At 44.9% G+C, this 23,773-nt stretch overlaps 1 protein-coding gene and 1 pseudogene across 5 annotated transcripts; one reads left to right on the top strand and one right to left on the bottom strand.

Annotated features, from left to right (window-relative positions):
- The first annotated feature begins 4,358 nt into the window (after positions 1 to 4,358).
- LOC308234949 (zinc finger protein 350-like) lies at positions 4,359 to 16,051 on the top strand. 4 transcript variants are annotated; one of them, XM_080643450.1, is made up of 5 exons: positions 4,368 to 4,456; positions 5,576 to 5,724; positions 7,719 to 7,881; positions 8,162 to 8,257; positions 13,342 to 14,892. In XM_080643450.1, exons 3-5 carry the CDS (start codon positions 7,740 to 7,742, stop codon positions 14,676 to 14,678), a joined length of 1,575 nt encoding a protein of 524 aa, XP_080499576.1. In that variant the 5' UTR covers positions 4,368 to 4,456; positions 5,576 to 5,724; positions 7,719 to 7,739; the 3' UTR covers positions 14,679 to 14,892. The 4 variants fall into 4 exon arrangements, with proteins under 4 accessions (XP_080499578.1, XP_080499575.1, XP_080499576.1 ...); XM_080643452.1 differs by lacking the exon at positions 5,576 to 5,724 and having other exon boundaries at positions 4,359 to 4,456; positions 7,755 to 7,881; positions 13,342 to 16,051; XM_080643449.1 differs by lacking the exon at positions 5,576 to 5,724 and having other exon boundaries at positions 4,359 to 4,456; positions 13,342 to 16,029.
- A 2,429-nt stretch (positions 16,052 to 18,480) lies between these two features.
- LOC308235328 (uracil phosphoribosyltransferase homolog) lies at positions 18,481 to 23,671 on the bottom strand (annotated as a pseudogene). The gene is made up of 3 exons: positions 23,661 to 23,671; positions 19,447 to 19,667; positions 18,481 to 18,993 (listed from the first exon to the last, which is right to left on the bottom strand). The product of its transcript is annotated as a uracil phosphoribosyltransferase homolog (transcript).
- Between the last annotated feature and the right edge of the window lie 102 nt (positions 23,672 to 23,773).

Raw genomic sequence — 23,773 nt, 5'->3', positions numbered from 1 at the left:
TCCCATTTTCCTCCGATGGATCCTCTCCAGCGTGCCCCTGCCCACTGTTCCAGGCCGTGGACTGTGCATTTATGCCACGCCTTCCTTATAGGGCAGCTCATCCAATCTCTTCCACGCCAAGTCTGCTCAAATGATTTGGAGAAAACACGAAGGTCCCTCTACTGGCTGTCTTATCCGCATGATGGTCTGCAGCTCCCAGATCTGCTCGTTCATGGGAAGCAGCTTAAGCTGAGCCCCAATCTGCAAGGAAAGTTGGCTGTCACTTAGGAGGGAGTGGAGGGCGGATGAGTCATAGTTGCCACTGTCAACATTTCGGGATCTGGGCTGGCACTGGCTTCTTCCAACATGCATTGGAATATATGCATTGATACTAGGGATCCCCCTCTGCCAGTATGGCGCTCTCCTGGTTGCTCCCACCTTCTTGGACCCTCTAGCTCCTGTTGCCCTCTCACCCCCTGGTGTTCCATTGGGTCCCATTGGTGACTAAATTTTTCATCTTTACAAAACAAACTCTCTTTCAAGGGTGCTGTAAAGCACGTTTCAAGTGCTCAGTAGCCATACGTGTGTGACTAGTAGCTACCTCACTGGACAGCACAATGAACAAAACTTTGTAGCTAACAATATGGCTACTCAGAGAAATCTCTTAATTTGCATTATGCCAGAGAGTTACACTGGAGAGCACTGGTTGAAATGATTCTATATTTCCCAGCACAGAAAAATAAAAACCAGTTGTATATTGATTTGGAAAGTGACTGGTTGTGCTAAAATTACTAATCAGGTTTTTTTTTGTCACTGACAGGAATGAGCCATTGGAAGGCGATTGTAAAGAATTGTAAAAAACAGTTGTCTCACCCAACCTGGGTGGGTCAGTGGTTGAGCGTCAACCTATGAACCAGGAAGTCACAGTTTGATTCCTGGTCCAGGTTGCAGGCTTGATCCCCAGTGTGGGCATGCAGGCGGCAGCAGATCATTGATGTTTCTATCTGTATGATTCTCTCTGATGTTTCTCTCTCTCCTTCTCCTTTCCTCTCTGAAATCAATAAAAATAGATTTTAAAAAAGAACAGTTGTCTCCCCACAAATTATTCTTATTTTTTGTTGTTATTAATCCTCACCCTAGAATATTTTTCTATGGATTTTTAGAGGGAGTGGAAGGGAGAGGGAGAGAAAGAAATAAACCAGTCCCAGGGAATCTGAAACCAAGTTATCTGGCCTTCACCAGAATCTAACCCCGGAACCTCTGGTCCAAGGATCGACGCTCTACCCACTGAGCAAAATGGGCTAGGGCACAAATTATTTTTTTTAAATATATTTTATTGATTTTTTTATAGAGAGGAAGGGAGAGGGATAGAGAATTAGAAACATCGATGAGAGAGAAACATCCATCAGCTGCCTCCTGCACACCTCCTACTGGGGATGTGCCCGCAACCAAGGTACGTGCCCTTGATCGGAATTGAACCTGGGACCTTTCAGTTCGCAGGCCGACGCTCTATCCACTGAGCCAAACCGGTTTTGGCCACAAATTATTTTTAAAAATATATATTTTATTGATTTTTTAAAGAGAAGAAGGGAAAGGGATAGAGAGAAACATCTATGAGAGAGAAACATCAATCAGCCACCTCCTACACACCCCTACTGGGGATGTGCCCTCAACCAAGGTACATGCCCTTGACCTGAATCGATCCTGGGACCCTTCAGTCCCCAGGCCTTCCCCCTGCATGCCTCTCATCTGGGATAGAGTCTGCAACCCAGGCATATGCCCTGACCAGGAAATGAACAGCAACCTCCTGGTTCATAGGTCGATGCTCAGCCACTGAGTCACATCAGCCGACCAAACAGTCCTCCCCCCAAAAAAAATCATGTGTGATTAGAAACTTTAACTGAATATAAACTGGGCAGAGCAGGAAAGAAAAAGGTGTTCAGAATTAATAGAGCAAAAAGGGTGATAAAAATCTTAATCTTTAAGAATGGAGAATGTGGGAGGTGGGGTGTGAGATCATTAAGGGATGTTGTCAAGCAAAGCCTTTGCATTTGTCCACGGGACTATCAGTCATTCTTTAGAGCTGCCACCATCTCAAAGCTCCCAGCTCCACTGTTCCTGCTGAATTGAGAGAGGTGCTTTCTCTTCCTTTTCCCTCTCCTTCTCCTGGGAGAGGGGCTCTGGTTCTTTCGCTCTCCAGAGCACTCTCCTTTAATCTCATAACTGTCCCATAGTTTCCCACCGAGCCACACTATAAAGTTTTGCTTTTGGGAAAGAAATGAAAATTTGCTCTGCCATGTGGTGGCTCTTTCAGGATTTAATCTCAAATACTGGTTTTGGGGTAATTTACTCCTTCAGATATATTTTCACGCTACAAATATTGTGCCGGGCACTGTATTACCCACTGAAGTTATGTATTAGTGAGCAAAGCAGGCAAAAGAACAGCTTTTATGGACCTTATAATGGAGGGAGGGAGGAAGACAGTAAATGGATTGTGCAATCTCAGCATGCAATAAATCCTATGAGGAAAAATAATTCACAGTAATAGATAGTAATTTATAATAATGTATAAGTTGTAATTGGATGAGGGGGAGGGGAGTATTCTGGCCCTGCCCTGTTAGGCTTTTCTGGATATATTTTGAACCAAGACTGAGGGACTGAAGGGAGTCACCCATCATAATGTGTTTATCAAGAGAACATTCCACCCCTAGCTGGTCTTGCTCAATGAGTACAGTGTAAGCCCTCAGACTGCAGGGTCCCGTGTTCAATTCTGGTCAAGAGCCCATACCTAGGTTGCAGACTCCTCCCTGGCCCTGGGCCCGTGGTCGGGGATCATGCAGGAGGCAACCAATCGATATGTTTTACATCGATATTTCTATCTTCCCCTCTCTCTAAAAATCAATGGAAAAGTAACTTCTGATGAAGATTATGAGAGAGAGCCGAAACCGGTTTGGCTCAGTGGATAGAGCATCGGCCTGCGGACTGAGGGGTCCCGGGTTCGATTGCGGTCAAGGGCATGTACCTTGGTTGCAGGTGCATCCCCAATGGGGGGTGTGCAGGAGGCAAGCTGATAGATGTTTCTCTCTCATCGATGTTTCTAGCTCTCTATCCCTCTCCCTTCCCTCTCCTTTCCTCTCTGTAAAATATCAATAAAATATATTTTAAAAAAAAGAAAAAAAAGAAAGAAACATCGATGAGAGAGAAACATCAATCAGCTGCCTCCTGCACACCCCCCACTGGGGATGCACCTGCAACCAAGGTACATGCCCTTGACCGGAATCGAACCTGGGACCCCTCAGTCCACAGGCTGACTCTCTATTCACTAAGCCAAACCGGTCAGGCCCAGGACTATGGGTTTTAACAGCGGCCACATGCACACCTCAGTCTGACATTCTTTGCCCTAAATCCTGGATTACAGCCCCATCACCACCCTTACAGTACACGTACCGTAATGGGATGGATCCACCTGGTGGCCTTGCCATTGATTGCAGACTTTTACTGCCCTCCCTTTAGTGGCCTTTTTCAGGGTCCCCACCCCCCATGACGATTTAGCCTTCCCCCAGAGTTCCTCTTTCCTGGTTGGGGATGCCCAGCCTCACACTGTACTAGCTTCTGAAAACCTTTCTGTGATGAAAAAACGCTTCAGGCCAACGATGTTCCGGCCAGAGCTGCCCGTGGGTGTCCGTTGAACAGGTGTGTTACGCGGTCCCTTTCTTTTTTTTTTTTTAAATATATATATTTTTATATATATTTTATTGATATTTCACAGAGAGGAAGGGAGAGGGATAGAGAGCTAGAAACATCGATCAGCTGCCTCCTGCACACCTCCCCTGGGGATGTGTCCGCAACCAAGGTACATGCCCTTGACCGGAATCGAACCCGGGACCTTTCAGTCCGCAGGCCAACGCTCTATCCACTGAGCCAAACCGGTTTCGGCTGCGGTCCCTTTCTAGGAGTGCCTCCTGCGCTGCTCTACTGCCACCTGAGGTCCCAACGGATCCTCTGGAAACTTCTGTGTGTGTGTGTGTGTGTGTGTGTGTGTGTGTGTGTGTGTGTAAGGATCTGTAAAGTGGAGAACACACTTCTCTGCCCAGCCCGCCGACAGCAACTTAGCTCGCACCGTGTTTGCATCACGAAGCTCTCAAACGGTATCCGTTTAGTAAGAGTCCACGTGCCAGTCAAGGAGGTCATTTCCGTAGCCTCTCACCTTCCCGCCATCGCTGGCTACTGGTCTCCAAGTTGCAGCTGTAACATCTGTACGGTAGTCAGGTGGCCCAACATGGCGGCCCCCAGGACCACCGCTGGGTGGGCGCGGACATATTGCCATTGATTACGGCGAAGCGTAGGCCGCGTTTCCTCAAAAGCCTCAGGTCCTCCTCGGCCACCGTAGAGGGAGCGGGACTAGCGCAGAAGTTGAACCGTTTTTGCGGAAATGCCACAGTGTGTGCCGTCCCGGTGGGTTTGAGGGAAAACTCAGGTGAGTGTGTGGTTTTTCAGTCGGAAGTGTTTCCGTCCCAGGGGAAGTTTGGTTTCTCACAGGTGACGTGTGGGCGTGGCGTGGTGCGGGGCCTGGAATTACCACGGGGTCGGAAGGGGAGGGGGAGAGCGGCCGGGAGGAGGCAGCTGAGGGGAGCCGCTAGGAACGGGATTTGAGGGGAAGCTGAGGCATCTGTGTGTGGTCGGGGTGCCCTGGGGGTCGGTGCCCCGGTGAAGAGTCTGCAGAGATAACGCCCTTGTCCTGACTGTCAGGGTTTGGGGTGCTGCAGGTCACCCCACCTGTAAGACGTGCAGGGGGCATTTAGGAAGATGGCGGTGTCAGGTTCAGGTGGGAGGTCTAATACGCGGGTCCGTGATGTTGAGGTGGGCGTGGGAGGTCAGTACCCGGCAGGGTCTGGCCCGGGTTTCTGGTGAATAAGAAGTGTGGTCAGTGTCTGTGGTCCCGAGATGCTTTTAAGGGCGAAGTTTTGGGCGCGGAGAACCGCTGGTGTTTGATTAAGGTTAGGACCTGGGCTGCTGTTGGGACCAAGGTCATTAGGGCCCAGGGTGCTATTTCCAGTCCTTCTGTTTTTTACCTTTAGTCCAGTCATGGTTCCCAGGCTTTTTTGGCCCGCCCCACCTAAGCATCTCTAAAATCCTAATGCCCCCTCCGTGACATATAATTCTTATTATTCATAAAGTGAACTGCTATTCACGTAGAGGAATCCTAAAAGGCCATTAATGTGGTCTAAACAAGCTTTCATCGAACATGGCATCCACGAAAGAGGAAATAAAAGAAGGAAAGGACAGTGGAAGAACTTAGGAAGAAATTATTAAAAATAATAATATGAAGTGATAAAAATAACAAGTTTCAAAACATACCAAAGAGGACTGAAATGTATAAATATGTCACAATATATATTTATATACTGCATATGAGGCCCCTAGAGCCATAAGAAATGCAAAAAAAAATCACTGTTAATAACTCATTCTTTCGAATAACCCCCCTTAAAAATCAAATTGCCCCCCTCTGGGGCGGGGGTTCCATATTGGGAATCACTGCTTTAGTCCATTAGTTTTTTGTTTTGTTTTTTAATATTTTTTATTGTTTTTTTTACAGAGAGGAAGAAAGAGGGATAGAGAATTAGAAACATCAATGAGAGAGAAACATCAATCAGCTGCCTCCTGCACACCCCCTACTGGGGATGTGCCAGCAACCAAGGTACATGCCCTTGACCGGAATGGAACCTGGGACCCTTGAGTCCACAGGTCAGTGCTATATCCACTGAGCCAAACCAGCTAGGGCAAATTTTCTCTTTTAAATACATTATTCCTTGAGTATGAAGGGAAGCATTTCCCACCCTAAAACATGCCTCTATGGGATATTGGTTATTTTAAGCTGGTTGATTTGAAAAAACTGCAGTCCTGGGAGAAGCTCTGAAAACCTAGTAGAAGTTACCCCTTAAAAAGGACATTTGTATTTGTTAGGGCAATTTCATCCGTAAGGGTGTCTCCCTCACTGTACAAAACCCCCCTAAACTATCAGTGGAGGAAGCAGGACTTACATCTGCACAACAACCTTAAGCTTCTTTATGTGCTTTTCCCAGTAAACTCCACTAATTGATTCTCCACCCCCAACATCTTTTTTTTTTTTTTTAATAGTTATGATGTTCTCTATGTTTTTTTTAAATATATTTTTTATTGATTTCGGAGAGGAAGGGAGACGGAGAGAGAGAGATAGAGCCTACGCTCTATCCACTGAGCCAAACCAGCTAGGGCTCCCCAGAACATCGTTTTACTTTAGGTAAAGGTAGTTCATTTTTCAGGTGATAATGTTTGCCATTTTGGCCAATACTCCATTTTTCTGAGTTGCTTCCATGTAAATAGGAGGTATAGATGCTATTAATCTTTTTGATTTCCCCCCCTGTTAATCGGTGTGATATGATTTTAATTATTAAATCAGCCAAAGACCCTAGGAAAGAAGGAACAATTATTCTGCCTCTATAATGTCATTTCCTTCATCTTTCACAATGCACCACTTAAATTCCACAGAATAAAGGAATTCCTCCACCGCATTTATAATCTAAGTCTTTATTGACCTGAAGAGTGAATACTTCTGGGAGACCAAATGAAGGGACACTGGTGATACTGTGGGTTTTGTGATCAGGAGTACATTAGCAATGGGTCCCAGACCAAATGTATCACTCATTGAAGGTTCTCCTCAACCCACAGGTTCTGACTCATCAGAAGTAATAGAATCATGTGAAGCAGGAGGAAGTTGCAGAGTGGATTTCAGAAATTTAGAGCAGCTCTAGCCAGTTTGGTTCAGTGGATAGAGTGTCAGTCTCCGGACCAAAGGGTCCTAGGTTCGAGTCCTTCAAGGGCAAGTATCTTGGTCTCAGGCTCCTCCCCGGCCTGGGCCCTGGTCAGGACTCCTGCAGCAGTCAACCAATCGATGTGTTTCCTTACATTGATGTTTTTCTCTGTCTTTCCCTCTCTCATCCACTTTCCCTTAAAAAAAAAAAAAAAAAAAAATCAATGTAAACATATCATTGGTTGAGGATTAACAAAACAAAAAAAAAGAAAGAAAGAAATTTAGAGCAAACCCAAAACACCAACTCAGAGCCTTCCCGTTGCCAGTTGTTTTCAGAGAACAGAAGGAAATGCTCCAGACTCATGTGACTTTGGGTGAGCTTTATCCTTTTCTATCTTCATGAATGGACGTCTAGAGGCCTATAAAAACCACCATTGTTAATCTGAAAAGTATACGTATATCTAGAGTGTCGGAAAAAATTGTATACACACTTTCAAGCTGATAACTCAGTTGATGTTTTTTTTTTCTTTTAGATTTAACCCACTGGAATTATTATTCAAAAAGTGTGTACATTTTCTTTGGACACCCTGTGTTGTATCTCAAGTACACGAATGTGGTATTTCTAAATAACAAGTGCATTTAACTCCTTCATATTATAGAAACTCCTAATCAGATGAACACATGGATGATAGAATGCTCAATTATAAGGTGCAAGGTGGGCCAAAAGCAGCTTTACAGTTGTATGTGAAATAGAGTTGATTGCTGTATTGTTTATTATTTGTTTTATTATTTTACATAGAAGCAACTGTAAAACTACTTTTCTCTACCATGTATTTTATTAGGCATGTGGTTATTGGAGTGTAAACTAAAAACCCCACAGGCTGTATAGGTGTACCCTACAAAGTGAAAATGAGCAGAAAAGCTAACATTTCTTCCATATCATCTAAAGGACATCACGCCATTACACAACATGGAATTGTTACAGGAATCCCTGACATTTCACGATGTGGCCGTGGACTTCACCTGGGAGGAGTGGCAGCTCCTGGGCCCCGAGCAGAAGGACCTGTACAGGGACGTGATGGTGGAGACCTACAGCCACCTGGTGTCAGTGGGTGAGGACAGCTCCCCCGTGTCAGTCAGATGGCCCTCAGTCAGTGGCCTTTCCATCCTCAGCTTCTGAAAGCTCTGGCATGTCTGGTTTTCTGAAGTGGTAGATGAGTCTTAGTTTTCTGTCTGGCCCCAGAGAGGAATATTCTCCCTTCTCCTGAGAGAATAGCCTTTACTGCCTCAATGTGAAAATTGTTTAGTCTTTAAATATTATATTCTGTAGTCTTCATGGGCCCCAAGCCCTATTCAGTGTGTCTTAAGTCTTCCATCATTCCCCACGAACAGGTTGTGAGGCCAGCAACCCCTATGTACTTTCCAAGTTGGATCACGGAGAAGCACCATGGACAGTGGCAGGTGAACTCCACTGTGGAACCAGTTCAGGTGAGTGAGAACCAGCATAGGGTTGCTGTGGAAATCACATTCTATTCGCTCAGAGAAGAGGCTCAGAGGCGAAGGGATTTGAGGATAGGTGAGCAGTGCCTCAGGGCAGGTCTTTCCCAGAGAGAGACTTCTTTCTGTTTGTGGGAGTTTACTGGTAGAGAAAAATAGATCCCTTTATCTCTTCTGGGATTTGATCCCACTTTATCCGCACCTTGAGTTTTGGTTGTATGGTTCATTTTTTTTTTTTTTAAGTATTTTCATTTATTTATTATTTTTCGAGAGAGAGGAAGGGAGTGGAATAGAGAAATAGAATCACTTTGTAAAGAGAGAATCATTGATCGGCTTCCTCCTCAATGCTCCACACTGGTGATTGAGCCTGCAACCCAGGCATGTGCCCTGACCAGGAATCGAACTGTGACCTGGTTCACAGGTTGTTGCTCAACCACTGACCCATGCCAGCAGGACATGGTTCTTTTTTTTTTTTCAGGATTCTCAAATCTTTCCCTTCTGCATCCTCTTCCACCTCCCCTGCTATGAGACTGCACTGGCCAAGGCCACTCTTCAGTGACAAAAGTGTGCTCACTGTCTTCTGACCACTGCGCCTTTCTGCCCCTGCTGATGTTGATTGCCTTCCTAACATCCGCCCCATCTTGAATGATGTGTCCCCAAGGAAAGTGTCTCACTGTGATTTTCCTTTCCTTTTTCTCTTATCTTCTCTTTTTCTTCCCTCTGAGGTTCTTCCTAGGTTCTGGTTCCCATTTGCTCCTCTGAACCACTAACCCTTCAAAGTTTTCTTCATTCTAATCAGCTAAGCTTCTTTTGTTCCCCTCACAAGACTGCCATAGTGCGACCTCCCAATGTGATCCACCACAGACACTGTTCTGTAGAATTACTCAGTGGCGACTCTCCTGAGCTCCCAGTCATGGCAAGGAGCTAGAATCATCATCCCTTCTAGGGAACCCCTATAAGTTTAGGTTCTCCTTCACTCCTGTGCACCTGCCCCCCTGGCCATCCAACCATCACATCATTTCCCTACCCACAGCGCTCTCTTCTTTAAAGGAATCTGCTGTTCATGATGTGTTTTAACTAGAAGATTTAACTACATACATTCCCAATTCCAGCCTAAACCAGACCATAATACCCTTACCTACTTCGAATTAATTCCTTTGAGTATTTTCTAATTTTGAACTTGGTTCTTGTTTATTGTAGATGTTACCATTGTAGTATTCACTTCCCTAAAACTTTCATTTCACCCCACTATAGAATGAGGACATTCAGTCCTGGTTTACTCATCACATGACATTAAAGTTTTTCTTTCGCCCTAGCTGGTTTGGCTCAGTGGATAGAGCGTCAGTGTGTGGACTGAAGGATCCGGGTTTGATTCTGGTCAAGGGTACATGACCGGATTGCGGGCTTGATCCCCAGTGTGGGGTGTACAGGAGGCAGCCAATCAATGTTTCTCTCTCATCGTTGATGTTTCTTGTGCCGTGTCAGCACGGCCAAGGGTGGACCTGAGGAGGGGTGGTGAAGGATTAAAGAAGACAGACAAAGAGAATATAGCTGGGGCCGGGAAGATCTCCCATGCCTGGATGAGGACACAGAAAGATCCAGCCGGAAAGCTGATGCTTTATTTTGTAGTCAGAGGTAAACAAGGTAGTGGTCACCATAGTTACAATTTTCTTGTGAGTTCCACTTGTTTTGGCAGCACTTGCTGCATCTCCCACAGCCCATTAGCTACCCAGGAAGGATCTAGGGAGCTAAGGTCAAGCTTAATTATGCGAGGAGAGCTCTGCCTTCTAAGCTGGGACTTGTTTGTGGCTCTGCCACAGGTCAATTTGAGGCTTAACCCTATAGCCGCTCCCTATAATTTCTATCTCTCTTCCTCTCCCTTCCTCTCTGAAATAAAAATTTTTTTTTAATTATTTTTTTTCTTTTTTTACATGGTATGATATGTTGTTTACAAAGAGATAGGTTTTTCACCTTCTTTCCAAAATGCTACCCAGTGTGTTCCATACCTGTTGTTGCTTCCTTGACTCATCCTCTAAAATATTTGTAGAGCCCTGGCTGGTTTAACTCGGTGGATAGAGTGTCGGCCTGCGGACTGGATGGTCCCAGGTTCGATTCCGGTCAAGGGCATGTACCTTGGTTGCGGGCACATCCCCAGTGGGAGGTGTGCAGGAGGCAGCTGATCGATGTTTCTCTCTCATCGATGTTTCTAACTCTCTGTCCGTTTCCCTTCCTCTCTGTAAAAAATCAATAAAATATATTAAAAAAATAAAATATTTGTAGATAACCTAGTGTATGCTGGGCATAATAGCAGTGAGACAAAGCATACAAATATGCTAAGAGCTTCCATTTTAAGAGGAGTAGTGAGAAAAGGAATCAAAGCACACAAATAAATAATATATCTAGGGGATAAAAAGTGCTGTGATAAAATTTTAGTCTGAAGAATGGAGCAATAGGTGCTGGGACTCAGGCTGTTCTTTTAGGAAGGGAACACCTCTCTGATAAGATGCTTTTGAGCCAAGAGATGAGGGACATTAGGCTGCTAGGTTAGAAGATTCCACGTAGAGAAGCCAGCAAGTAGAAAAGGCAGGTGTGTGTTGGAGAAACATTCAGGGCTGGTGTGCATGGAGCAGAGTGGGCTGTCAGGAACATTCCAGAAATAAGGTCAATGTGGCAGCAGCAGGAGAGGGAGGGGAGGGTAAGGTCCATCCTGTAATTCATGTCAAGTTGTTACAGTCTTCCTAATGAGATGAGAAAATGTGCAGAATTGTTGAACTCTGGAAAGAGGTAAAATAATTTACTTTTTCATCAGTTCCCTCTGGTGACTGTAGGAGGCGGTAGGAGGTGGGAGTCAGGCAGGAATGTCATGGAGGAAGCTATGGCATAACATGACGATGGAGGGAATGGGTGGCTTCAGTGCGGGTGGAGGCATGATTATTGAACAGTTTCTGGAGACACTTATAGCAGGTGAATGAGATTTTTTTTCCCCTTTTTAAAAATTTTAACTTTAGTGTTCTAGGCACATGAGATTTGATATTTAAATCTTTGTGGGCTACGAGAGGAAGAAACGGGTGAAGGGTGATGGGAAGGATCTTGGGATGAGAATTGCTGTAAGGAACTTGAAGGCAGCATAAATGAGTGTGAATGCTTGGCCTTCACACTGGTTTTAGGGAAAAGCAGTCTTGGTTAAAGGGTACTAGAGCAGGTAGATGAGGGGTGAGGATAGCCACCCTGGGTGAGGAATGTCCCAAAGTAAACTGCAAAGGTCAAAGGCCTGAGGCAGGAGTGTGTCTGAAGAACCTTAGGAAGCCTGTTTGGGAAGAGCAGAGAGGACCAGACTGCAGAGAAGGTCAGCGGGGTAGGGGCCAGGGATCAACTAAGGGTCTTCCCAGGGCATGTCAAAACCTTGGAAGGTTTTGCACTGGGAGTGATTAGGACATCGGCCCTCCCACTGAAGGGTTTTTTATTAGATTCCTGGTCTAGGGCACATACTAGGGTGGTGGGTTTGATCCCTGGTCCCAGTCAGGTTGTCTTCAGGACACAACCAACTAATGTGTCTCTCTCACATCGATGTTTCTCTCTCTCCCCCCTGGTCCTTCTCTCCCTCCCTTCCACTTTCTCTAAAAAAAGTCTGTAGATAAAATATTCTCCAGCGAGGACTAAAGAACACACACACAAAGAATCTTTGCTTTATTCCTCGTGAGATGATAACCTACTAGGGACTTGTGAGTAGAGGACTGTTCTGATATAATTTATGTGGAAAGATCACTTTGGCTGCTGGATGGAAAACAGACGGTCGCTGGCAGGGGGGAACAGGGTAGGCAGGCAGAAGGCTACTGCTGTAGTCTGAGAGAGGGACTTGCTTCCACGTGTGGAAGGGGTGTTAGTCCAATTCTGGGCACATTCATAGGGGACGACGTGTGGACTTATCACGGAGGTAGATGCGTCTCCTTTACATTAATGGAGATGAGATATAGAGAAGGATTTGGGTTGCAAAATCAGGGGTTCTGTTCTGGAGGGTGTTAGTCACAGGTCTAGGACCTTTCTGTTGTGTTATTATCTTATTCCTGCCGTACCCACCACACTAATGGACCCACAGCGAGTCCTGGCCTCTTCTGAAATGTAGCTTCTTTTCCTCCACCTCTCTCCACCTCTCTCCATCTCCACTGTGCCTTCCCACCGTTTTCACAACCTGTAGCTGTATCTCACATGTGTCTTTACCCTTTAAGTGGCTTCACCAAACTGCAGTGTAGGCCCCCTGTACGTGAGGACTGTTTGTATGTCCCCAACCTAGGACCATGTTGGTACACAGTGGTCAGCAGTGAGGAATGTGGAAGGAGTCAGTCTGTCTCTCTCCATCTTTGTTAAGGTGTTTCTTTTCTGTGAGTCTGCATATCCCATAAATTGCCTGTATTTTATACTCTGCATGTTTGTCATGTCCTTAAGAAGTAGACAAATCTGTATTTCATTACAGTGAATTATGGAACCTGTTTTTGCACTCAACTTTCACCTTTTCTTTCTTTATGTAGCTGTGGTTTCCAAGGATCATTGAACATGGAATTTTATTTTATTTTTTATTTTAAAAATATATCTTAATTGATTTCAAAGAGGAAGGGAGAGGGAAAGAGAGATAGTAACATTAACGATGAGAGAGAATCATTGATTGGCTGCCTCCGGCATGTCCCCGAGTGGGGATCAAGCCTGCAACCTAGGCATGTGCCCCTGACTAGAATCAAACCTGGGACCTTTCAGTCTGCAGGCTGACTATCCACTGAACCAAACCAGCTAGGGCTGGAATTTTATTTTTAATATATTTTTGTTGATTTCAGAGAGGAAAGCAGAGGGAGAGAGAGAGAGAGAATCACTGATTGGCTGCCTCCTGCACTCGCCCTAATGGGGATTGAGTCTGCAACCCAGGCATGTGCCCTGATTGGGAATCAAACCATAATCTCCTGTTTTATATGTCCACACTCAACCACTGAGCTAAGCCAGCTGGGCTAAATGTATCAGGATAATTTTTTATTACCTTTCTTCAAGTTCAGAATGTTGGATGAGTTCATTATTCTGTTCTTCCCCAGAAATCTGGAAACGTGATGATCATCTGCCAGAACACTTACAAATTGAAAGCCTACAACAATGGCATCAATGTAACACATGGGAAAATGCTGCCCATGAGAGCACAAACCATTCTCTGTTACGACAGAAATGTATGTTTAACTCACATGAGAAAAGTATGAAATCAGACTTATCTTTACCTAACCAGAGAAGAAACTATGGAATCACCTTGTGTACTGAGCTTTCTGAAGTTAGAAAATCCTGTCTCCAAGCCAACAGTGAACAGTTTCAGGCTGAACTGAAATTTCACAAAAGCCGAAAACTCATCAGCACTAAGTCCCAACTCATCAAACCTCAGAAACCTCAGAAAAGAGAGAAGGCTCACGTATGCAGTGACTGTGGGAAAGCCTTCAAGAAAAAGTCTTGCCTCACTGATCATCAGATCATTCATACAAGTGAGAAGCCATATCAATGTAGTGAGTATGGCAAAGCTTTCTCCAGAAAGTTCACGCTCACTGAACAGCAGAGCAAACACACAGGAGAGAAACCTTATAAATGCTCTGAATGTGGCAAAGCATTTCTCAAAAAATCATTACTCAGTATACATCAGAGAACACACACAGGAGAGAAACCCTTCATATGCAGTGAGTGTGGAAAAGGCTTCATCCGGAACGGCGACCTCATTGTACATAGGCGATTTCACACGGGGGAGAAACCTTATGTATGCAACGAATGTGGAGAAGGCTACTTCCAGAAGGGCGATCTCATAGCACATCAGAGATTTCACACAGGAAAGACGCCCTTTGTGTGCAGTGAGTGTGGAAAATTCTGTTCCCGGAAGTCAGGTCTCATTAAACATCAAAGAATTCACACTGGAGAGAAACCTTTTGAATGCAGTAACTGTGGGAGAGCCTTCACCACAAAGGACACGCTCATTATTCATCAAAGAACTCATACAGGAGAGAGACCATATACCTGCAACAAGTGTGGGAAAGCTTTTGCCTACAGGTGTTCTCTTGTGATACATGAAAAAGTACACCCAAGAGCAAAACGTGGTGGTCCAGTCAAGGCCATACGTCCTCGCTCAGAGAGTCCCAGCTCATCACAGACCAGTGTGGTCCTGCAGAAGATAAACCCTGTTAATACAGTGACTACGCAGTTGCCTTCTGTGGTCCCTCAGACAGTATTAAACATCACTGGGCCTCTAGCAAACAGGAATGTAGTCATTGTGGCCCAGCCTGTGGCCAGAGGTGCGCCCTCAGGAGGATTTGCACAGCACAGCAACCTTCTGAATGCAGTGAGTGTGGTCTCACCGTCAGTGATCAATTACGTGTTATTTTCTCTCACAGGAAACCAATAGGAGACTTTCTGTGTGCAAAGATTTCATTAAAAAATTCTAATTCAGATTATTGTTGAAAAGTATATCCTGAGAAAAATTGTATAAATGCTGAAACTGGGAAGTTGTGAGAGTCTCATGCTGTTAAATGTTTGCATTGATACTAAGGCATACTCAGGTCTTAACCTAAACACACATGAATTGGTCTGTTGTGTTAATTAAAGGAACAAAAGAATCTATGTGGAGGTAATAAGCAATTTTTTTTAAATATATTTTTATTGATTACAGAGAGGGAGAGAGAGAGATAGAAACATAAGTGATGAGAAAGAATCATGGATCAGCTGCCTCCTGCAGGCCTCCCACTGGGGACCGAGCCCGAAACCCGGGCATGTAGCCTTGACCGGAATCGAACCTGGGACCATTCTGTCCGCAGGCCGATGCTCTATCTACTGAGCCAAACCAGCTAGGGCAATAAGTGAATTTTTAAAACACAAACATAATTTGTATCTGAATTGTTGGTATGAGTGAAAACCACTAAAGGGCTTATACTGGATTGATGGGATATGTGCATGTATTTATCAATTCAGCTTTTCCAGGCGAGGGTGAAGGGTTAATTGAAAATGCAGTGTCTACCTAAACTCTTAAGGAGTTTATTTTATGCAGAGGGACTTATGAAACATCAGGTTTAGATTGGATCTCTTTATTCATTTATAAATAGTTTTTGTCGAATACTTCCTTTGTACCTGGTTCTGTTCCAGGGCTGAAGATGTGCAGTAGTGATGAAAAGAGAAGAAGGTCATGGTGTCCTGGAGACAGCATGCAGGTAGTCATGTGATCTTATCTCTAAGTGGCACCTGTACACACCAGCTAATAGTGTTAGAGTATGTCAGTGTCTACACTGGTGAAATGTGCCTGGTCTTAGTTGTTCCCATTGCTGTATGACAATGCCATAGCCTATGTGGCTCATGAAAGCAGAAATTTATTTAACTATAACTCATTTTTTAAGTTATATTTACCTGTCACTGTGTTTACACCTGAAACTAATATAATGCTGTATGTCAACTGTAATTGTAGCCCTCATGAACTGTAAGAAAACTAAACAAAATTAAGAGAAAGCATATGTCTCAATTCAGCAGGAAACAGTGGAGCTGGGAGCTTTGAAATGGTGGCAGCTCTTAAGAATGAGCCCTAACCAGTTTGGCTAGGTGGATAGAGCATACGCCTGCAGACTGAAAGGTCCCAGATTCCATTCCGGTCAAGGGCATGTACCTTGGTTGCGGGCACATCCCCAGTAGGAGGTGTGCAGGAGACAGCTGATCGATGTTTCTTTGTCATCGATGTTTCTAACTCTCTATCCCTCTCCCTTCCTCTCAGTAAAAAAACAATAAAATATATATTAAAAAAAAAATAAAGGAGTTCTTTAAAACAAAACAAAACATGATTGATAGTCCCGTGGACAAATGCAAAGGCTTTGCTTGACAACATCCCTTAAGGTTATCTCTCACCCCATCTCCCACATTCTCCATTCTTAGAGACTAAGATCTTTTCACCCTTTTTGCTCTATTTATTCTCAACACCTTTTTCTTTACTGCTCTGCCCAGTTTATATTCAGTTAAAGTTTCTAATCACACCTGATTTTAGGGGGACTGCCCAGCCAGCCTATGTGGCTCAGTGGTTGAGCACAGACATATGAACCAGGAGGTTGCTTTTGGTTCCCAGTCAGGGCATATGCCTGGGTTCAGGTGGGAGGCCGGCAGGGGGCAGCTGATCAATTCTATCTCATCAGTGATGTTTCCATCCTTCTCTCCCTCTCCCTGAGGCTAAGATATAATTTGTAGGGAGACAAATGTTCTTTTCTCTTTTTTAAATATATTTTTATTGATTTCAGAGAGGAAGGGATAGGGAGTGAGAGAGAAACATCAATGATTAGAGAACCATACAGATAGAAACATCAATGATCTGCTGCGTCCTGCATGCCCCACACTGGGGATCAAGCCTGAAACCTGGACCAGGAATCAAACTGTGACCTCCTGGTTCATAGGTTGATGCTCAACCACTGAGCAACCCAGGCTGGGTAGACAACTGTTTTTTACAGTTCTTTACAATCACCTTCCAATGGCTCATTCCCGTGACAAAAAACTCTGATTAGTAATTTTAGCACAACCAGTCATTTCCCAAATCAACATACAACTGGTTTTTGTTTTTCTGTGCTGAGAAATATAGAATCATTTCAAGTAGTGCTCTCTAGTATAACTTTCTGGCATAATGCAAATTAGGACAGATTTCTCTAAGTATCCATATTGTTAGCTACAAAGTTTTGTTCATTGTTATGTCACACAGATATGGCCACTGAGCACTTGCAGTGTGGTTTAGGCAGAAGTCGGCAACGGGTGGTCCATGAGGTCAGAAAGGTTGGCAACCCCTGGTTTAGGGCACCCTTGAAACAGTTATTTGTTTTGTAAAGATGAAAAATTTAGTCGCCAATGGGAACCAATGGAAGACCAGGGGGTGTGAGGGCAACAGAAGCTAGGGGTTCCAAGGAGGTGGGAGCAACGAGGAGAGCAACATACTGGCGGAGAGGGATCCTCAGGCCTGAGGCAGCACCAGCGCCAGCGCCAGCCTAGATCCTGAGATGCTGACAGTGGCAACTATGACTCATCCACCCTCCACTCCCTCCTAAGTGACAGCCAACTCTTCTTTCATATTGGGGCTCAGCTTAAGCTGCTTCCCATGAGTGAGCAGACCTGGGAGCTGCAGACCATCATCCGGATAAGACAGCCAGTAGAGGGACCTTCGTGTTTTCTGCAAATCATTTGACCAGACTTGGCGTGGAAGAGAGATTGGATGAGCTGCCCTATAAAGAAGGCTTGGGAGAGGGGCTCTGGTTCTCTTGCTCTCCAGAGCACTCTCCCTTACTCTCATAACTGCCCCATACTTTTCCAACTATCCATGTTATAAACAGTTTGGCTCATGGGAAAGAAATGGAAATTCGCTCTGCCATGTGGTGCTTACTTCAGGATGCAATCTCAAATACTCGGTGTTGCTCAGTGGTTGAGCATCGACCTATGAACCAGGAGGTCAGGATTCGATTGCCGGTCAGGGCACATGCCTGGTTTCCAGGGTCGATCACCAGTAGTGTTTGTGCAGGAGGCAGCTGAATAATTATTCTCTCTCATTACTGTTGTTTATATCTTCCTTCTTTTCTGAAATCAAAAAAATTATTTATTTTAAATATATGTTCTAGGAGTGGTGTGTACTACATTGTTGTATTTGGTACTTACAGTCAAGAAATAACCAACCTCAAATCTTTTTAGTATATCCACCTTCAAAAATTACAAAGCATCTGTAACAATTGTCTCTGCCATTCCTCAAATGAATAGGTAAAAAAGGTAGAATCTCAAAATAGAACTGATATTACGCAAGATAATTTATTTTTCTTTAATTTAGTCTGTTCTATATTTTTTTAACATATATATTTTATTTGAGAAAGGGACAGAGAGAGAGAAACATCAATGATGAGAGAGAATAATTGATCAGCTGCCTCCTGCACACCCCCCACTGGGGATCAAGCACACAACCCAGGCATGTGCCCTGATTTGGAATTAAACCGTGACCTCCTGGTTCATAGGTTGACGCTCAACCACTGAGCAACGCCAGCCCACGTTCCAAAGAATTTCTGTCCAAAATGTGTAAGTGCTACTCTGACTGGTGTGGCCCAGTTGGTTGGGTTTGGTCCCATGTGCTAAAGGTTCTTTTTGGTCAGGGGCACATGTCCTCTTTGCAGGCTCCAACCCAGATACCTGGTAGGGGGCGTGCAAGAGGCAGCCTATCGATATTTCCGTCTCATGTCAATGTTTCTCTCTCCCTCTTCCTCTCTCCAGAAATCAGTTTTAACAATCTTAAAAATAAATGTGGGTGCAACAGGATGAACTTAAATAGTTAAAATGGTGACCTCTGGAAACCTGAATGATTCATTGGGCACCATGAGGAGTGGAGAACAGACTTAGTAGAATGATAACCCTGAGTTGAACTCCACATTCTGTAAGAATCCAGGCCTGAGGACCCCGTCCCCCAGCTTCAGTTACACTATTTCCAGCGCTGAGAATGGGTTACATCAGAAGGACTTTTCTCCTGTAAATGTCTGGAGGGAACTTGGCATCAGAGACTTTGGCTCTTTGTGTCTCCTCATCACTCTGGATCAGGATCTTTCCAATACCTGTGGATTGACAGTAATCTCCTAAACCTTGTTCCACTGACTCACTGCTTCTCATGCTGAGGCCACAATTTCCCTTCTCAAATCTCACTCCATCCTTGTATCCTGAAGGCGTGGTCACCATGCCTTTTTTTTTTTGGTAATGTATTTTTTTTTTTTAATATATTTTATTGATATTTTACAGAGAGGAAGGGAGAGGGATAGAGAGCCAGAAACATCAATGAGAGAGGAACATCGATCAGCTGCCTCCTGCACACCTCCTACTGGAGATGTGCCCGCAACCAAGGTACATGCCCTTGACCGGAATCGAACCTGGGACCCTTCAGTCCGCAGGCCGACGCTCTATCCACTGAGCCAAACCGGTTTTGGCTGGTAATGTATTTTTATTGATTTCAGAGGAGAAGGGAGAGGGGTGGGAGAAAGAGAGAGAAACATCAGTGTTGAGAGGGAATCACTGATTGGCTGCCTCCTGCACGCCCCCTATAGGGGATCTAGGCCGCATTCCAGGCATGTGCCGTTGACCAGAATTGAACCTGGGATCCTTCAGTCTACTGAGCCAAACCTGCTAGGGCACCATGCCTTCTTTATAGGGCAGCTCATCCAATCTCTTCCATGCCAAGTCTGATCAAATGATTTGCAGAAAACATGAAGCCCCTTCTACTGGCTCTCTTGTCCAGATGTTGGTCTGTAGCTCCCAGATCTGGTCATTCATGGGAAGCAGCTTAAGCTGAGCCTCAATCTGCAAGGAGAGTTTGCTGTCACTTAGAAGGGAGTCACCCGAGGATGAGTCAGAGTTGCCACTGTCACCATTGCTCCCACCTCCTTGGACCCTCCAGCCTCTGTTGCCCTCTCACCCCCTGGTCTTCCGTTGGTTCCCATTGGCTACTATATTTTGCATCTTTGCAAAACAACTGTTTTTAGGTTACCCTAAACCACAATTCAAGTGCTCAGTAGCCATATGTGTATGACTAGTAGCTACCTCACTGGACAGCACAATGAACAAAGCTTTGTAGCTAACAATATGGCTACTTAGAGCAATCTGTCCTAATTTGCATTATGCCAGAAAGTTATACTAGAGAGCACTGCTTGAAATGATTCTATATTTGCCAGCACAGACAAATAAAATCCAATTATATGTTGATTTGGAAAGTGACTGGTTGTGCTAAAACTATTAATCAGTCTTTTGTCATGGACAGGAATGAGCCATTGCACGGCGATTGTAAAGAACTGTAAAGAAGAAGAAAAAAAAAAAGAACTGTAAAAAAGAGTTGTCTCCCCAGCCTGTATGGCTCAGCCTGAGCATTGACCTGTGAACCAGGAGGTCCCAGTTTGATTCCAGGTCCAGGTTGCAGGCTTGCTCCCTAGGTTGGGGCATGCAGGAGGCAGCAGATCATTGATGTTTCTATCTGTATGATTCTCTCCTCATTGAGGTTTTTCTCACTCCCTCTTCCTTCCTCTCTGAAATCAATAATAATAAAAATATATATATATATTTTAAAAAAATATATATATTTTATTGATTTTCTACAGAGAGGAAGGGAGAGGGATAGAGAGCCAGAAATATTGATGAGAGAGAAACATCGATCAGCTGCCTCCTGCACATTTCCCACTGGGGATGTGCCCGCAACCAAGGCACATGCCCTTGACCGGAATCGAACCTGGGACCCTTCAGTCCGCAGGCCGATTCTATATCCACTGAGCCATACCAGTCAGGGCAATAAAAATATATTTAAAAAATAGATTTTAAAAAAGAATAGTTGTCTCCCCACAAATTATTATTATTTTGTTGTTATTAATCCTCACCCTAGGATATTTTTTCCATTGGTTTTTCAGAGTGGGAGAGAGAGGGAGAGAAACCAGGGCCTAGGGACCTGAAACCAAGGTATGTGCCCTTGACCGTGATCGAACCTGGAACCTTTCAGTCCATGGATGGACACTCTAACCACTTGGGCACAAATTAGTATTTCTTTAATATATTTTTATTGATTTCAGAGAGGAAGGGGAGAGAGAGAGAAACATCAATGATGGGAGAGAATCATGGATTGGCTGCCTCGTGCACCCCTCCCACTGGGGATCAAGACTAAAACGTGGGCATGTGCCCTTGGCCTGAATCCATTTGGGGACCCTTCATTCCACAGGCCGAAGCTCTATCCACTGAGCCAAACCAACTAGTGCACAAATTATTTTTTTAAATATATATTTTTTATCCTCAGGGATAGGGAGAGAAGGATGGAAACATCACTATTGAGAAAGAATATTGATCACCGTCCCCCTGCATGCCTCCCACCTGGGATAGAGCCCAAAACCAAGGCATATGCCCTGACCAGGAATTGAACAGCAACCTCCTGGTTCATAGGTTGATGCTCAGGCGCTGAGTCACATCTGCCAACTGGACAGTCCCCCCAAAATCAGGTCTGATTAGAAACTTTAACTGAATATAAACTGGGCAGAACAGGAAGGAAAAAGGTGTTCAGAATAGAGTAAAAAGGGTGACAAGAATCTTAGTCTCTAAAAATGGAGAATGTGGGAGATGGGGTGTGAGATCATTAAGGGATGTTGTCAAGCAAAGCCTTTGCATTTGTCCACGGGACCATCAATCATTCTTTAGAGCTGCCACCATCTCAAAGCTCCCAGCTCCACTGTTTCCTGCTGAATTGAGACAGGTGCTTTCTCTTCCTTTTCCTTCTCTCTTGGGAGAGGGGCTCTGGTTCTCTCTATGCAGAGCACTCTCCCTTAATCTCATAACTGTCCCATAGTTTCCCACTGATCCACGTTATACTAGTAAACAGTTTGGCTGGCTCCTGGGAAAGAAATGGAAATTTGCTCTGCTATGTGATGGCTATTTCAGGATTCAATGTTAAATACTGGGTTTGGGGTAATTTACTCCTTCAGGTATATTTTTAGGGACCAACATGTGCCAGGCACTGTATTACCCACTGAAGTTATATCAGTGAGCAAAGCAGGCAAAGGAACAACTTTTATAGACCTTACAATGGAGATAGGGAGACAGTAAATGGGTTATGTAATCTCAGCATGTGATAAATCCTATGAGGAAAAATAATGCACAGCAATAGAGAGCAATTTACAATAATGTACAGGTTGTAATGGGGGTGGGGGGTGGGTGGGCTGGTATTCTTACCCTGCCCTGTTAGGCTTTTCTGGAAATATTTTGAACCAAGACAGGTACTGAGGAGAGTCACCCATCATAATGTTTGTATCAAGAGAACATTCCAGGGCTGTTTTTTTTCTTTAATATTTTGTGCAGCACCAGCAAGCCATGGGTGAACCTGAGGCGGGGTGGTGAAGGATGGGGAAGACAGACAAGAGAATAAAGCTGGGGCTAGGTGGGATGTTGTCCTCTCTGATGGAGAGGCAGCACCATGGCCTACAAGCCGAGATTTTATTTTATAGCCAGATTCCAGGAGGCAAAGTAAGGGGGTGGTCAAGATGTTTACAACATTCTCATGGGTTTGGAATCTACTCAATTACATGCACCTGACCAAGCTTTGGATACTTGCTGCACCTCCTGCAGCCCATATCACTCAGCCATGTGGGGCTGCAGGTTTGGACACTAAGGTCAAGCTTACAACTATAGCCTTTGACTATAACTGTGCTGGGACTTGCATGTGGCTTTGCCACAAGAGGATCGTGCCCTCTCATTAGTCCCAGGCTTGAACCTGTTCGTACCCTGTAGCCGCTCTCCACAATATTTAATTTTTTTAAATTGTCAATTACAGTTGACATACAGCATTGTATTAGTTTCAGGTGTACAACAGTGATTAGGCATATGTATAACTTACAAAATGATCCCCAGTAAGTTCAGCACAGGGCTGTTTCTGATGACTGACAGGCTTCCTGCCTCAGAAACTTAAATGAGTGCAAATTCCCAGTCACATGCCACACCCCCTAAACCAGAAACTCCAGTACTGAACTGGGATCCAGGACTATTGATTTTAAAAAGATTTTTTTTAATTGATTTTACAGAGGAAAGGAGAGGGAGAGAGAGAGAAACACCAATGGTGAGAGAGAATCATTGATGGGCTGCTTCCTGCACGCTCCCTACTGGGGCTCTGGCCCACAACCCAGTCCTTGACTGGAATCGAACCCGGGACTCTTCTCTCTGCAATCCCAAGCTTTATCCACTGAGCAAAACCAGATAGGGCCAGGACTATGGGTTTTAACAGCGGCCACATGCACACCTCAGTCTGACATTCTTTGCTCTAAATCCCGGATTACAGCCCCATCACCACCCTTACAGTACACGTCCTAATGGGGTGGATTCATGATGTGGCCTTGCCATTGATTCCAGACTTTTACTGCCCTCCCTTTAGTGGCCTTTTTCAGGGTCCCCACCCCCCATGACGATTTAGCCTTCTCCCAGAGTTCCTCTTTCCTGGTGGGTAAGGGCCAGCCTCACACTGTACTAGCTTCTGAAAACCTTTCTGTGATGAAAAAACGCTTCAGGCCAACGACTTTCCGGCCAGAGCTGCCCGTGGGTGTCGGTTGAACAGGTGTGTCACGCGGTCCCTTTCTAGGAGTGCCTCCTGCGCTGCTCCACTGCCACCTGAGGTCCCAATGGATCCTCTGGAAACTTCTGTGTGTGTGTGTGTGTGTGTGTGTGTGTGTGTGTGTGTGTGTGTGTAAGGATCTGTAAAGTGGAGAATACACTTCTCTGCCCAGCCCGCCGACAGCAACTTAGCTCGCACGGTGTTTGCATCACGAAGCTCTCAAACGGTATCCGTTTAGTAAGAGTCCACGTGCCAGTCAAGGAGGTCATTTCCGTAGCCTCTCACCTTCCCGCCATCGCTGGCTACTTGTCTCCAAGTTGCAGCTGTAACATCTGTACGGCTGTCAGGTGTCCCAACATGGCGGCCCCCAGGACCACCGCTGGGTGGGCGCGGACATA

This window comes from Plecotus auritus, assembly GCF_963455305.1.
Source record: "Plecotus auritus genome assembly, chromosome: 10".
Classification (NCBI taxonomy): Eukaryota; Metazoa; Chordata; class Mammalia; order Chiroptera; family Vespertilionidae; genus Plecotus; species Plecotus auritus.
This window is presented reverse-complemented; position numbering and strand designations above follow the sequence as displayed.

Excerpts from the sequence above, each read along its gene's own strand:
- LOC308234949 (XM_080643449.1), top strand. The coding sequence starts at position 7,740 with ATGGAATTGTTACAGGAATCCCTGACATTTCACGATGTGGCCGTGGAC. Across the intron at positions 7,882-8,161 it reads CAGCCACCTGGTGTCAGTGG|GTTGTGAGGCCAGCAACCCC; the intron begins GTGAGGACAGCT and ends CCCCACGAACAG. Across the intron at positions 8,258-13,341 it reads CCACTGTGGAACCAGTTCAG|AAATCTGGAAACGTGATGAT; the intron begins GTGAGTGAGAAC and ends GTTCTTCCCCAG.